The 15,754-nt window shown below is 40.3% G+C and overlaps 1 protein-coding gene across 5 annotated transcripts; it reads right to left on the bottom strand.

Annotated features, from left to right (window-relative positions):
• Positions 1-198: 198 nt before the first annotated feature.
• On the bottom strand, positions 199-10,184 carry radx (RPA1 related single stranded DNA binding protein). Of its 5 annotated transcripts, none has more exons than XM_020464646.2 (15): positions 9,040-10,184; positions 8,812-8,954; positions 8,460-8,652; positions 8,194-8,302; positions 7,955-8,055; positions 7,731-7,850; positions 7,522-7,617; positions 6,559-6,726; positions 4,787-4,929; positions 4,447-4,592; positions 4,147-4,194; positions 3,908-4,035; positions 3,408-3,689; positions 1,382-1,564; positions 199-517 (listed from the first exon to the last, which is right to left on the bottom strand). In XM_020464646.2, the coding sequence occupies exons 1-15, from the start codon at positions 9,665-9,667 to the stop codon at positions 381-383; spliced, it is 2,625 nt and encodes an 874-aa protein (XP_020320235.1). In that variant the 5' UTR covers positions 9,668-10,184; the 3' UTR covers positions 199-380. The 5 variants fall into 5 exon arrangements, with proteins under 5 accessions (XP_020320235.1, XP_020320233.1, XP_020320234.1 ...); XM_020464644.2 differs by having other exon boundaries at positions 203-517; positions 4,787-4,965; positions 9,040-10,162; XM_020464645.2 differs by having other exon boundaries at positions 203-517; positions 4,447-4,589; positions 4,787-4,965; positions 9,040-10,162.
• Positions 10,185-15,754: the final 5,570 nt, after the last annotated feature.

Here is a 15,754-nt window from a genome sequence, read left to right as displayed (position 1 = left end):
CAGTTTAGTAACCACACTATAGCTCAAACGTTTAAACTATATCCAGAACTAAACTATTTTACCTTCTGCATAGTTCCATGTACTTTTTTCCCTAGAGGCCATGTAGCTTGTCTTTATGCTATGGCATAAATAAACATTAAGCATGTGAATGTGGAAGACGATTTGACAAATATTGAAGTAAAAAAAAGTTAATGAATCCTCATTTAAAATGTGATTATTTTATTTGTTGTTGAATTTGTTTTTTTCAAGATACTCAAACCCCCGTTTAAAAAAATATCTACAAAAATATTTCCAGTATTTAACAATTAAATGTGTCTGGCTAATCATGTTAAGAACACATTCATTTCAGATTTATCAGACAAGACAACACTATCCAATATCTATACCAAAGCAATATCAGTCATTCTATACACCTTGGTGATTATAACCTCTACTTTCTCTCCTCCCAGATGACAGAGGTCAAGGATACACACAAGATGGGTGTCTTTCAGCTCCTCAGCAGTTGCTAAAATCTCCCCTGAAAGATAAAAAATTAAGAAAAAAACCAGCATACACAAATTAACTTCGGAATATTTAAAATGGTTGGAAACATTATGTATGCAAACCTCCTATAAACAGGGTCTACATTCTACACCGAGTATACAAACCATTAACTCCTTAACTGACCAGGTGAAAGTTTGATGTCACTTGTTAAATCCACTTCAAATTAATGTAGATGAAGGAGAGGCGACAAGTTTAAAAGGATTTGAGCCTTGACAATTGAGACATGGATTGTGTGTGTGTGCCATTCAGAGGGTGAATGGGCAAGACAAAATATTTAAGTTCCTTTGAACGGGGTATGGTAGTAGCCGTCGAACTGCTGTTTGGTTTTTCATGCTCAACAGTTTCCTGTGTGTATCAAGAATGGGCCACCACCCAAAGGACATCCAGCCAACTTGACACAACTGTGGGAACCATTGGAGACAACATGGACCAGCAACTCATTACTATGAAGAAGTTCCTAATGTTTGAGTATACTCGGTATGTAATTAATAAATGCCTAATATTATAAATTGACAATCTACCATATCAATTGTTTGATTTGACCCTGTACCATGTAATCAATAAATCAGTCTAGCCTAAAATGGACAGCGCATTTGATTTGCCATAACTGCTTTCTTAAGTGGACTCAAGTTTTAGAGTTGAAAGCCCCATTTGGAGGTCAACATTAGGAAATATGATATTGTAAATATGCATGTGAGCAGGTCAAGAACCACGAATAGCACTCTCCTTAAATAGCCTGGAGTTTTACCTTAGCTAAACACACTGCCCCATGACTTGCTCTCAGGGGTGTGTTTAACCTTTACCCTCCCCTCCTGTCCCACTCTACCTGGTGTGTTACCTGGTTCAGGGAGAGCAACCTCACTCTGGCTCAGGGGGTCTGCGAGAGGGCAGATGAAGCCTGCAGACAGGCAGGACAGAAGTGTGTTGTCATGGGGGTCTTGTGTTAGACCTACGGACCTGGGGTCCCCAGATGACATCACGGGAACAAAGGCAGCATCGATGGCCATCTGCTGGTTTATACCTGTCAGAGAGAGAGACATGTTAGTGTGTCCCATCGCTGCAACTCCCGTACGGACTCGGGAAAGGCGAAGGTCGAGAGCCATGCGTCCTCCGAAACACGGCCAAGCCGCATTGCTTCTTGACGCACTGCTCGCTTAACCCAGAAGCCAGCCACACCAATGTGTCAGAGGAAACACCGTATATCTGGCGACAGCAGTCAGCTTGCAGGCACCCGGCCCACAAGGAGTCGCTAGAGGGCGATGGGACAAGGAAATCCCAGCCAGCCAAACCCTCCCCTAACCTAGACGACGCCAATTGTGCGCCGCCTCATGGGTCTCCCGGTCACGGCCGGCTGTAACACAGCCTGGGATCGAACCCAGGCTGTAGAGACGCCTCAAGCACTGCGATGCAGTGCCTTAAACTGCTACGCCCGGAAATTATAGAAGTTAAATTAAATAAAACCACTAAGGATGTATAAAAAAAAAAGTTAAAAAAATCTGGGGTGAAAATGGATTTGAATTGTTTACCGGTACAGGACCTCACATGTGCACACATATTTTTGATGAGTCTAATAGTAAAGACATGGGTACTTTTTCCACCACTGTTAAAGGTAACAGTTGTCATATTTGAGTAAAGATACCTTAATAGAAAGTGACTCAAGTCACCCAGTAAAATACTTCTTGAGTAAAAGGTCTAAAAGTATTTGGTTTTAAATATACTTAAGTATCAAAAGTAAACCAGATGGAGCCATATTATTGCTTTTTTAATTTACGGATAACCAGGGTCACAGCTCAACACTCAGACATAATTTACAAATGAAGCATGTGTGTTTAGTGAGTCCGCCAGATCAGAGGCAGTAGGGATGTTGTCTTTAAGTGTATGACTTGGACCCTTTCATGTCCTACTAAGCATTAAATATGTAACGAGTACTTTTGGGTGTCAGGGAAAATGCATGGAGTAAAAAGTTAATTGTTTTAGTTAGGAATGTAGTAAAGTAAAAGTTGTAATTGTTTTAGTTAGGAATGTAGTAAAGTAAAAGTTGTAATTGTTTTAGTTAGGAATGTAGTAAAGTAAAAGTTGTAATTGTTTTAGTTAGGAATGTAGTAAAGTAAAAGTTGTAATTGTTTTAGTTAGGAATGTAGTAAAGTAAAAGTTGTAATTGTTTTAGTTAGGAATGTAGTAAAGTAAAAGTTGATTGTTTTAGTTAGGAATGTAGTAAAGTAAAAGTTGTAAAACAGAAATAATAAAGTACAGATACAGCAAAAAACAACTTAAGTACTTTTACATCACTGCCTTTTAATGGGCCATGAACACAACCATGTTTTTATCTGACTGTCAAACAAATCACATCGGCATACATTGGTCCACTAAAATAATTCCAGCATCAAACTGTACTGCGCACCTGACATTTGATGAATGGAAAGAGTTATCTATTAAAACACTCCAAAAATGACAACATTCGGCAATTGTCATTGGAGACACTTGCAGCCTGAATTGATTGTGTCCACTCACTGGTGTCCGCTTGCATCACATTCCCGGCAAATCATCTCTGCCTTGCAAAAATGTTGTTTACCTCAAACTACACCCCATTTTGGAGTTATACCACCAGGTTAAATCCATTCACTCAATTCTCATGAGGCTGACAGGCGCAAACAATAAATTATGGTACAATAACCTAAAGTTTTCATCTTTGATTTAATTATTGAGATAGGCTCATGTTTTACCAGTACACCGTACCGGCACTTTATTTTGCCGGTACTCTGTACCGGACTGGCTTACCTTCACCCTTGAGAACAATAAATCACAGATTAACTCCAATCAAATGAAAAATTACAAACAAATGATTTACATGAGCTCTACATTACCTAATATTGTGATTTTATAGTATCCTTTGCAGGTTACTGGTGAGAGGGTGTCTGTGGTTTGCTCTGGAGTCCACCTAGCAGCATGTAGGTTACTTTGCTGCAGCAGAAGGGTCTTGTCGTCAAATCTGAATCTCTGAGAAAGGCTCTCTGAGTACACACCACCAGGATGTAAATATTCTAACACTTCTTGTCTCTGCTTTGGCCACGAGCTGCTTTCCCACGATGTCCTATCACAGTCTGCAACTGCTCTCTCTCCAGTAGCACCTTCACTCTGTGGAATATCTTAGAAACAAAATAATATAGGCCTATCAATGTCACTAGCCTTGTAACATCCCACACGAATGATGCGATGGCAAGTAGTTTCCATGGTTTCCAACAGCATAGTTAATCTCTGGCTAGCCCCCACACTTCACTAGCCATGCATAACCCATAGAGAGGAATACAAGTTAGGCCACATAGATAAATGGTGAGATTATGTTAATGTGGCAAAACACTCATACCTGGTGGACCTAGTTGTCCACTGGCTCTAGTTTGGTCAGTTCTTTTTTCTAGTGAACTAACTTCCTCTGTTTCAGAATCACTCTCCTCTTCACCTAGCTCCTCTTCTGTTAAGCCATGGCCAGCCTCTCTGTGAACAGACAAAGCTCTCACCATAACCTGAGCTACTGGGTGGGTCCCTGATGGGCATAGAGAAATTATTACAGTGACCTGGGATGGTTGACGATAGTTGATTCATTACCTTTTCCCTTGCATCCTGGCACGAGTAATGTAGCATCGTTTCATCACTCTAAAAGACAACAAAAAAATTCTAAAACATTCAAGTAAGAAAATATGCTCATCGAATTTCCAATGCCATAGTAAAGGAGCGTTATAAATACAATTTTGAATGTCTAATAGCCTACCCTTGTTTTAGGGTAGCCATACTAAACAAGTGGGCTGTGGTCCAGATCCGAACCCAGAACGGAGTCAGACCGCAGGTCCCGATGAGATTATAATAATTTAATCTGCAATGTCTCTCTGTTCCACTTGGATTACTCACCTCTTGGCTTGTTTTCTTTTCCGTCTGCTGGGTGAGCTCTGCACACTAGAGGGCGCTGTTTCCCTGTTTATCAGCGTCTGAGTCACTTCTACAGTCCTCTGATCACTGGGTGGGTCAGATTCAGCCACAACAGACTGAACCATCTGCTGGAGAGAACCAGGCATTACATTATAAACTTGCCTTACCAATGACAATACCTATAAAGTTCTGTACAGGCAACTGGTGTTTTTTTGTCTTGCAATTCATCCTGCTAATTTTCTTGTAAAAAAACAACACATTTACTTTAGAAAAAGACTAAGTGTGTTGATCACATGAAGTCTATTATATCTATGAAGCCTACCTGGTCTGACAGAGTCTCCTCTGGCAATGTCACATAGTACACAGCCATGATCTGTCCTTGGATTGCCAGACGCTTGTGCTCACGATAATGCAGACCCTCCATCTCACTCTTCAAGTCATTTGCAGCAACTAGAGGAACTTGAGCTGAGAAATACAGTGCATTCGGAAAGTACCCCTTCACTTTTAAAAAAAAAACATTTTGTTATGTTACAGCCTTGTTCTAAAAATGATTAAATAAGAACATTTCCTCAATCTACGCACAATACCCCATAATAAAAAAGCAAAAAACTAGTTTTAGCAAATGTATTACAAATAAAAAACTAACACTTTATTAACAGAAGTATTAAGACCCTTGGCTATGAGACTATAAATTGAGCTCAGGTGCATCGTTTCCATTGATCATCCTTGATGTTTCTACAACTTGGAGTCTACCTCTGGTAAATTCAATTGATTGGACATGATTTGGAAAGGTACACACCCGTCTATATAAAAAGGTCCCACAGTTGACAGTGCATGTCAGGGCAAAAACCCAGCCATGAGGTCGAAGGAATTGTCCATATAGCTTAGAGACAGGATTATGTTGAGGCACAGATCTGGGGAATGGTACCAACATAAATTCTCAGCATTGAAGGTCTCCAACAACACAGTGGCCTCCATTATTAAATGGAAGAAGTTTGGAACCACCAAGACTCTTCCTAGGAGCTGGATGCCCAGCCAAACTGAGCAATCGGGGGAGAAGGGCCTTGGTCAGGGAAGTAACAAAGAACTCGATGGTCACTAACAGAGCTCCAGAATTCCTCTGGAGATGGGGGGACATTCCAGAAGGACAACCATCTCTACAGCATTCCACCAATCAGGCCTTCATGGTAGACTGGCCAAACAGAAGCCACTCCTCAGTAAAAAGGCACATGACCGCCATCTTGGAGTTTGCCAAAAAGCACCTAAAGGACTCTCAGACCATGAGAAACAAGAATCTCTGTTCTGATGAAACCAAGATTGAACTCTTTGGCCTGAATTCCAAGCATCACATCTGGAGGAAACCTGGCACCATCCTTACGGTGAAGCATGGTGGTGGCAGCATCATGCTGTGGGGATGTTTTTCAGCAGCAGGGACTTGGAGACTTGTCAGGATCGAGGGAAAGATGAACAAAGCAAAGAATAGAGAGATCCTTGATGAAAACCTGCACCAGATCACTCAGAACCTCGGACTGGAGCGAAAGTTCACCTTCCAACAGGACAACGACCCTAAGCACACAGCCAAGACAACGCAAGAGTGGCTTTGGGAAAAGTCGAATGTCCTTGAGTGGCCCAGCTAGAGCCCGGACCCGATCAAACATCTCTGGAGAGACCTGAAAAAAGCTGTACAGCAACGCTCCCCATCCAACCTGACAGAACTTGAGAGGATCTGCAGAGAAGAATGGGAGAAACCCCCCAAAACAGACATGCCAAGCTTGTAGTGGCATACCCAAGAAGACTCGAGGCTGCAATCGGTGCCAAAGGTGCTTCAACAAAGTACTGAGTAAAGGGTCTGTATACTTATGTAAATATATTATAGATGTTTAATACATTTGCAAAAAAAATCAATTTTAGAATAAGTCTAACGTAACAAAAATGTTGAAAAATTCATGAGGCTGAACACTTTCCAAATGCACTATAATTATGAAAACAATTTAAATGATGTCTGCTGTAGTTAAACAAGCATACAAACAAAACAGTGGTGCATATTACAGACGGATGTAGATCTTTCCTTCTTGAAAAAGGTTCACCTCTTACCTGAGCCATCTGCCACAGACTGTGTGAAGATAATAGGGGCGTGAGGGAAGCAGTAATGGCCACCAACAGCAGTCTTCTTCAGCATGACACTGTCCTTCAGAGTCTTGGTCCATTGGATGAAGCTCTTCACCTTGGGGTCTGACACGTAGGGCTGGCCCTTGTGATACCCTAATGGAAAACTACATCTGATCGAGTATAACAACTACATACTAGATCTTAACATAAAGTTGCAGTGCGTTTCCCCATATATTCCTTTTTTAAATAGAGCAGTTTTACTGTTGATCTTTTCTGGTTCACATTTGTTTGATAAGCAGTTGTATGAAAATTGGGTACTTTTCCCACTTGAGTAAAAGATACCCCGTAAAAGAAAATGACTCAAGCAAAAGTCACCCAGTAAAATACTACTTAAGTAAAAGTCTAAGTATTTGGTTTTAAATATACTTAAATATCAAAAGAAAGTATAAATCATTTAAAATGTCTTATTAAGCAAACCAGACTCATATATATATATATATAAAACATTTAAAATTACAGATAGCCACAGTCACAGTTCAACACTCAGACAATTTATAAACTAAGCATTTGTGTTTAGTGAGTCATTAGGGATGATCGGGGATGTACTCTTGATAAGTGTGTGAATTAGACAATTTTCCTGTCCTGCTAAGCATTCAAAATGTTACAAGTACTTTTGGGTGTCAAGTAGTACTTAAGTTAAAAAACTTAAGTACTTTACACCACTGTATAAGGGACAATTCTTGTGTGTTTATTATATATTGTATTACCTTGTCTGCCATTTTATTAGTATGTTTTACTTTTATCTACATGTCTTCCTCAACAGTACAGAATACATGTAGATGAATAAAAGCAAGCATTTCACTGTACTGTCGTCACATCCACTGTATTTTGTGCGTGACAAACTTTAATTTGATCTTTTGTTTCTTTGCAAATGACTGCAGCACTTACCTGTAGTGAATATCTGTGTCTCACAGCTGCTGGTGAGGTAAGGCAGTGAGTCTTGCTCTTGACACTTCCTCATCTGAGTGCAGACCAGGTATGTCACTGCATTGGGAAGAGGGGAGGGTGCAGAGCAGGGAGAAAAGAAGTACAATTAAGAGAATTCTGTTGCAGTTTATCTATGCAATTGTTGGTATTATACTAACTGTCATATTTACTTGGGTATAGCCCATTGAATATTTCTGGTTGTGAAGAAGCAAAAATCTCCAAAATGAAAGGAATATTGGATGTTCCATCCACTGCATGGACCCAGCGGTAAGTCCAGTATTTTTCTGGGCCTGCAAAAAAATGAATACATTATGGGCATGTGTGTTACACTTTCACGTGGAATTACCTAAGTGAGAAATAAGTGAGTAGTGCAAGTGTAATGAGCAACTGTTACCTGTGTTCCCCTTACTCTTTATTCTCTCCACCCGACTCACAAAAGTTACCAAGCCAATGACATCACATGCAGAATTGCTGGCCAAGCTGTCCAGTTCTGATCTAGAAGGAAAACATTTATAAGTCGTTCAGGCAGATGATAAAGACTGCTTAGTAATCTTGGAAAATATTACCTAGGGAAAGACCTTTTGTTTTTACATCAAATCTAATTTCAACTGCATAATGTGGTTGTGAATTTACCTAATGGCGAACTGGTAGGAAACCTCAGGCAAGCCCCATTGAGGTGGCACACTCTTGGCTGGAACCACAGTAAGGACTGCAGTGGGATTCCGTGGATTCAGACAAATTTCTGCAAGGCAGGCAAAGTCAAAATTCATACTAAAATTAACAGTTTCACAAAATAATCTGACAATGTTCTCTCAAAATGACTACTCAGGAGTGCTGCCTGGCAACATACTGGTAATGTTGATTTACTAAGTTGTGAATGACTTGGTTCAGTTCAGTACCTACAGAGTGAAAGCTCTTCATTCTGTGGTTGTCTATGTGAGGTCGTGACCTGTTCTGATAGCTCTGCTTGAGGGTGTAGTTTTGGAGATAGAGCACAGTTCCAACATTCAGTCTCTGGTACCATTCTGGGCACAGCTCATTCCACAGGACAAGGGACATGGTGCCACTCTGGTCTGCAACCTCAAAGTAGGCCTGGAGAATAGAGAAATAAACAAAATCCTGATGAAACGTCATTCAGAATACTGACACATTCGAAGATACATTAATTATAGTGTCAGGGTTCAGTAGAGAAGAGATGGTGTATTGGTCAATGGTATGGCACAGATACTTGATTATATGTTTATGCCTCACCTGGTACGGGTAATAAATCTTGAGGTCAGGTTTTCCATAATACCGAAGTCTGGATTTATGAATCACCCTCACTATCAGGGGGAGAGGTCGAAACATGCATCCAAGTGACGACTCTAGATCACACAGGAGGGTCATCTTTGACACTGTTGAAGACAAAATATCTTACCACGATTTCTATTGGATATTGTGGTTTCTCACAAAAGTCAGCAACTTAAATTCACATCTTACCATCCAGCACCACATCTGATGGGGGGACATCTGGAACCCATAGTCTGCCTTCAGGATCCTCGTTATTCCAAAGAGACAGGTAATGTTTGCGGCCCACCTGCAGAGGTGAATCACTTTGCAATGCCACAATGTTCCCAAAGCCATCCTTTGAAATCATGGGGAGGGAATCCAAGTCCTTAATCTTGCGCAACACATTAGACTCCTTTGAACCATGTTCAATCTTCTCGATGCAAACACAACCCTGACCCAATCTTCTCTCATTGAAAACAAAGGAGCACTGGGTGATGTTGATATCAATTCCACTACGAATAATGTTTTTGTGGATCAGATGATTTAAACTACAGTCAAGAATGCACTTGGCCTGCCAGACTCCATCAGTCACTATCACGTCATAGCTGTAGCTGTCAGGAGGATGTTGTCCAACATTTTGCTGTTCTGTCAAATATCTCTGAAGTTCAATGACAGCTACAGCATCCGTTGTATCAATTTTAAGTGTACGTGTTTTTGCAGCAATGAACTGTTCCAAAGTAGAATGTAAGAAAGAATTCTGATTATTTTCAGTCAATGGATCGGAACAAGCCGATATGTTCTGAACTTCTTCGGGCATCATTAATGCGCAACAGGCCATGCACTGGGGGAAATGGGTTTGTTTACAACTACCTACCTTGAATGTATGCCTTGGCTAACGATGTAGTTAGCTAGCTAACTTTAGCTCTGTAAACAAAGATTGTTAACAGCCGTTTGCGGACTAGCTGACCACGCAAACAAGCGTTGACCATCAACCTAGTGCTAGCTGTATCGGTCTTGCCACATCCAATAATATAGCTAGCTTTTTCTTGCAAAAAGAAAACGCCAGTAGCTAACTTTAGATATTTAGCACGCGCGTTAGCATGCTAATAACGTTACCGATTAACAAGAATGAACAGTCTCCGTTTTATGACTAGCTAGCTCGTTTTGTACTTACAAAAGACGATACAATCACGATACATTTTTTGGAAACATTGTAGCTAGCTAGTTACAGCATCATAGAGAGTTCCGCTTCGGCGGCAGTGGATTTGAATTTTGGAGGCGGTTATTCTACACATCAACGCGGTGCTGGCATGCCCCACTGACGCACACAGTGCTTTGCATATCACTTATATTATGAAGGAGAAAATCATCTTCAATTGCACATTAACCCATTCATGTCCATAACGTAAATGTATCATTTATTTTGGTACACTCTGAGTTTACTGATGGACAAATCTGAATAATTTTTATAAATCGGCCAAAGGGTTTGTCTACAATGTGAGTTTTTTATATTGTACAATATTGATCAAAAATAAACTCAAAATGTAACAATTTCAAAGATGTTACTGAGTTACAGTTCATGTAAGGAAATCAGTCAATTTAAGTAAATTAATTTGGCCCTAATCTATAGATTTCACATGATTGGGAATATGCTGGTCACAGCATCTGCTGGTCACAGATTCCTTTAAAAAAACGTAGGGACCTGGATCAGAAAACCAGTCATTATCTGGTGTGATCACCACCAATTGCCTCAGGCAGCGCAATACATCTCATATGCATAGAGTTGATCTGGCTGTTGACTGTGGAATATTGTCCCACTCCTCTTCAATGGCTGTGCGAAGTTGCTGGATATTGGCAGAAACTGGAACACATGTCGATACAGAGCACCCCAAATGTGCTCAATGGGTGACATGTCTGGTGAGTATGCAGGCCATGGAAGAACTGGGACATTTTCAGCTTCTAGGAATTGGGCACAGATCCTTGCGACATGAAGCCGTGCATTATCATGCTGAAACATGAGGTGATGGCGGCGGATGAATGGCATGACAATAGGGCTCGTGAGTTTGTTTACATGGTTTCTCTGTGGTTTCAAATTGACATCAATAAAAATCCATTGTGTTCGATGGTACTGCCACATTCTCTAAAACGACGTTGGAGGCGATTTATGGTAGAGAAATTCATATTAAATTATCTGGCAACAGCCCTAGTGGACATTCCTGCACAAGGTGCACCTATGTAGTGGTCATGCTGTTTAATTAGTTTATTTATATGTCACACCTGTCAGGTGGATGGATTATCTTGGCAAAGGAGAAATGCTCACTAAAAGGGATGTAAACAAATTTGTGCATAACATTTGAGAGAAATAAGCTTATTGTGCGTATGGAACATTTTACATGTTGCATTTATATTTTTTGTTCAGTGTATATTTTGTATTTGGACACATGGGGTTACTGTTTTTTTTTTACACATTTCATGAATCAAGTCATGTTAAGTAAGTCTGAAAACTGTCAGATAATAATTTTTAGTAAACAGATTGTCCGGACCAATATACAGTATCAGTCAAAAGTGTGGACACACCTAGTCATTCAAGGGGTTTTCTTTCTTTTTTACTATTTTCTACATTGTAGAGTAATAGTAAAGACATCAAAATTATAAATAACACATATGAAATCATGTAGTAGTAACAAATGTGTTAAACAAATCAAAATACATTTTAGATTTTAGATTCTTCAAAGAAGCCACGCTTTGCCTTGATGACAGCTTTGCAAATGCAATGCAATGCAAGTCAATGGAGATTGGAGAGCGAGTATGGAGGTAAAATAGTGACTTAATTATACAAGCAAGTAACTTCTTTTGAGAATAAATGCAACAACACTTGCAAGTGCATAACGTAATGTGTGAATAAACACAATATTTGCAAACATAAATTGATTTGTTAATAAATTCAATAAGATTTGCAAGCATGCACCTACATTTCAGAATGACACTCATTTACAAGCTAGTTAAAGTTAGCCAACTTGAGCAGATATCACAGCTTGCTAACCAGCAAAGCCAACCAACTACACACCAAATATACACAGAGCAAATAATGATTTTATAAGCAAATGTTAGTCTCAACCAAATGACAAGTACATAGCTAGACCTATTGCTCTGATACACAACGTAAGAACCACTAGATACAGGCTAGCCAGAGGGCTCTAATGCTAGCTAGCTAACCAGTCATGTCTGACGTCCTAATTGGGTTTTTTGATTGAATGTTTTGTTTGTGGGAACTGTAGATTTTTTGTTTGTTTTACCATTTAGATGTGGAAATACCACAACCAGTCATGATGTTTTTGTCTGATTGTCAATCACTTCAAAAAGGCGCTTCTATAGCTTACCCACAGGCTGTGGCGATTTTAGCATGTAAATCTTGGTGGGGCAAAATAATATATACAGTATGTTTTTTGATGCATGCCAGCAAAGCTACTACACAACACAAGACTAAACAATACATTCATTGCACTATAATGATGACTAACGGTGCCAACAACTGTTAGGGCTTACATAAAGCTGTCCCAACACCAGTCCCAACACCTTACCACTGCTTACCTGGCTATCAGTGGAGGCTTGTCTGGCATTGAAACAGTTCATTCAGCCTCATTTACTGCCTTTAAAAAAACAGCTGATTTGGCTGACTTGCTGAAACAAATGTGGTTTCTACTGACAATTGAGATGTACAAACTATGGCATAAGGGGACGACGAGCGGATAAGAGGCTATCCGTAATTTCGATTAAGACATAAATGAGCAAGCTAGGACAGACGTAGTCAATATAACTATTTGTTCAGCACTTTTGAAATGTACATCGACAGAATTCAGAACAGTATTCTTACAGTATTCTCCTTGTACACCAAGTCATAACCATAGGATAAATTATGGTGGCATAAATGTAGACAATGAAAGCTCTTACAATATTCCATGATTACATTTCTCTAAAACAGGGTATACGCAACATGTGCACCACCAAGTCAAAACAGTAGGCAAAATTAAGAGGGGGAAAAAGGATCAAATTATTAGCGTGAGGCACTACTAACAGCTTACTACACAGCATACGCTTAATATTACTTTCTTAGCTACAGTATTCATATCTCCCTGGCACATATAATTTATGCAGCAGCATACATTACATTTTTGGACTCATCTTGTTGTGCTGTGCTCACTTGAACAGGATGGTGATGCGGCGGTCCTTCGTGGGCAAAATTTGTCTTCAACATCTGGCATTCTCTAGATTTCTGGTGCTTTCAGGACAACTGGGAACTCTAAAAAAAAACAATGCTAAATCATGATGACGTCAGTGACCTTCAGGTCGGTGCTCTAGAAAGAGGCACGAGATCCCGACTTGCAATTCAGTTGGATGACCATTCAAAATGTATTTTCTCAGTCAGAGCTCGATTTTTCAAGTTCCCAGTTGTCTTGAAGTTACGGAAGTCAGATTTCCTAGTTCTGAGTTTCCAGTTGTTTTGAAAGCACCAGAAATCTAGAGAATGCCAGACTTTGAAGACAAATTTTGCCCACGAAGGACCGCCGCACTACCACGGCAAAGGTCATGCTGGATTGACAGCATGGCCAATGTTGAATGTTTATCCTTTTAAGCTTGAAAAAGAAACCCTTAAATCCAGACTTGGTACCACACACCCACTCCACTGCATAGCAGGTTAGTGATTGCTTTGCAATGCTTTCAGTTAGCCACTGTTTCCTTCCAAACCACACATTGTTGAATTTGCAATTTCCAACTTGTTGTATCATGTTTATGTCCAATGGCCGATGAGCAACGATATGTTTTATCTCTAATTCCTCTTCATTTTCTTCTCTTCATATGTATGACAAGGATTAAAAAGCATTTTCCAGTAGATAGCTTGCTAGCTAAGATTTTGAAAGTATGATGTTGACATGATTAGTACAATCAAAGCTGTAGATATAACGTGATTTTACATAATTTTATCTGTGGCCAATTACCTTGAGCCAAATTTGATGGGCACTTCTATTGTATGGGCACTATATGGCAGCACCCAATGGTGTTGAATTTTCAACCTCTACCCTTATATTTGGCAGTAACGTAGTGTCCCCACGAGTAACAGAACACTGAGCCAATCACGGTACAACTAGAGAACATTATCCAGTCACAGCGCAACTAGAGAACATTACCAACCCCTACACTCTGTATTTTCCACGGGCTGCCCCACCACCACAGACTGCCCATCCACCACAGAAAGCACTGAGCTAGACTGAAACACCTGCATTTTGGACCTGCCTTACTCAAGAAAGCAAAAAAGAGACCAAGTTTGTATGCAGCTTTATTAACTCAATGATTTTATTTATTGTTTTACATTGTTTGCAAACTGATGTGATGTATTAGGTATTAATGTCAAAATAACGTGAAAAACATGCATACCTGTTTTTAGCTAAATGACGGTTTGCCACTGCCCACAGGTCAGCTGTTTGTTCACCCACGGCAATTGCTAATAACCCATCCGGCTATATGTGATAAAGTGAAAATCTGAGGCCAGCACCCAACCCTAACCGTAAATACAGAAAACGCGCTATAGGATACAGTCAAAGATTTTTTGATACAGGGTGTAGGATTTTTTTTGCTGCCTGGTTTAGATACAGTGGGGCAAAAAAATGTTTAGTCAGCTACCAATTGTGCAAGTTCTCCCACATAAAAAGATGAGGCCTGTAATTGTCATCATAGGTACACTTCAACTATGACAGGCAAAATGAGGGGGAAAAAATCCAGAAAATCACATTGTAGGATTTTTAATGAATTTATTTGCAAATTGTGGTGGAAAATAAGTATTTGGTCAATTACAAAAGTTTCTCAATACTTTGTTATATACCCTTTGTTGGCAATGACAGAGGTCAAACGTTTTCTGTAAGTCTTCACAAGGTTTTCACACACTGTTGCTGGTATTTTGGCCCATTCCTCCATGCAGATCTCCTTTAGAGCAGTGAGGTTTTGGGGCTGTTGCTGGGCAACACGGACTTTCAACTCCCTCCAAAGATTTTCTATGGGGTTGAGATCTGGAGACTGGCTAGGCCACTCCAGGACCTTGAAATGCTTCTTACGAAGCCACTCCTTCGTTGCCCGGGTGGTGTGTTTGGGATCATTGTCATGCTGAAAGATCCAGCCACGTTTCATCTTCAATGCCCTTGCTGATGGAAGGAGGTTTTCACTCAAAATCTCATGATACATGGCCCCATTCATTCTTTCCTTTACACGGATCAGTCGTCCTGGTCCCTTTGCAGAAAAACAGCTCCAAAGCATGATGTTTCCACCCCCATGCTTCACAGTAGTTATGGTGTTCTTTGGATGCAACTCAGCATTCTTTGTCCTCCAAACACAACAAGTTGAGTTTTTACCAAAAAGTTACATTTTGGTTTCATCTGACCATATGACATTCTCCCAATCTTCTTCTGGATCATCCAAATGCTCGCTAGCAAACTTCAGACGGGCCTGGACATGTACTGGCTTAAGCAGGGGGACACGTCTGGCACTGCAGGATTTTAGTCCCTGGCGGCGTAGTGTGTTACTGATGGTAGGCTTTGTTACTTTGGTCCCAGCTCTCTGCAGGTCATTCACTAGGTCCCCCCGTGTGGTTCTGGGATTTTTGCTCACTGTTCTTGTGATCATTTTGACCACACGGGGTGAGATCTTGCGTGGAGCCCCAGATCGAGGTAGATTATCAGTGGTCTTGTATGTCTTCCATTTCCTAATAATTGCTCCCACAGTTGATTTCTTCAAACCAAGCTGCTTACCTATTGCAGATTCAGTCTTCCCAGCCTGGTGCAGGTCTACAATTTTGTTTCTGGTGTCCTTTGACAGCTCTTTGGTCTTAGCCATAGTGGAGTGTGACTGTGTGAGGTTGTGGACAGCTGTCTTTTAT

This window comes from Oncorhynchus kisutch, linkage group LG28, assembly GCF_002021735.2.
Source record: "Oncorhynchus kisutch isolate 150728-3 linkage group LG28, Okis_V2, whole genome shotgun sequence".
Classification (NCBI taxonomy): Eukaryota; Metazoa; Chordata; class Actinopteri; order Salmoniformes; family Salmonidae; genus Oncorhynchus; species Oncorhynchus kisutch.
The sequence above is the reverse complement of the archived record's forward strand: the minus strand, read 5'-3'. Positions and strand labels throughout refer to the sequence as shown.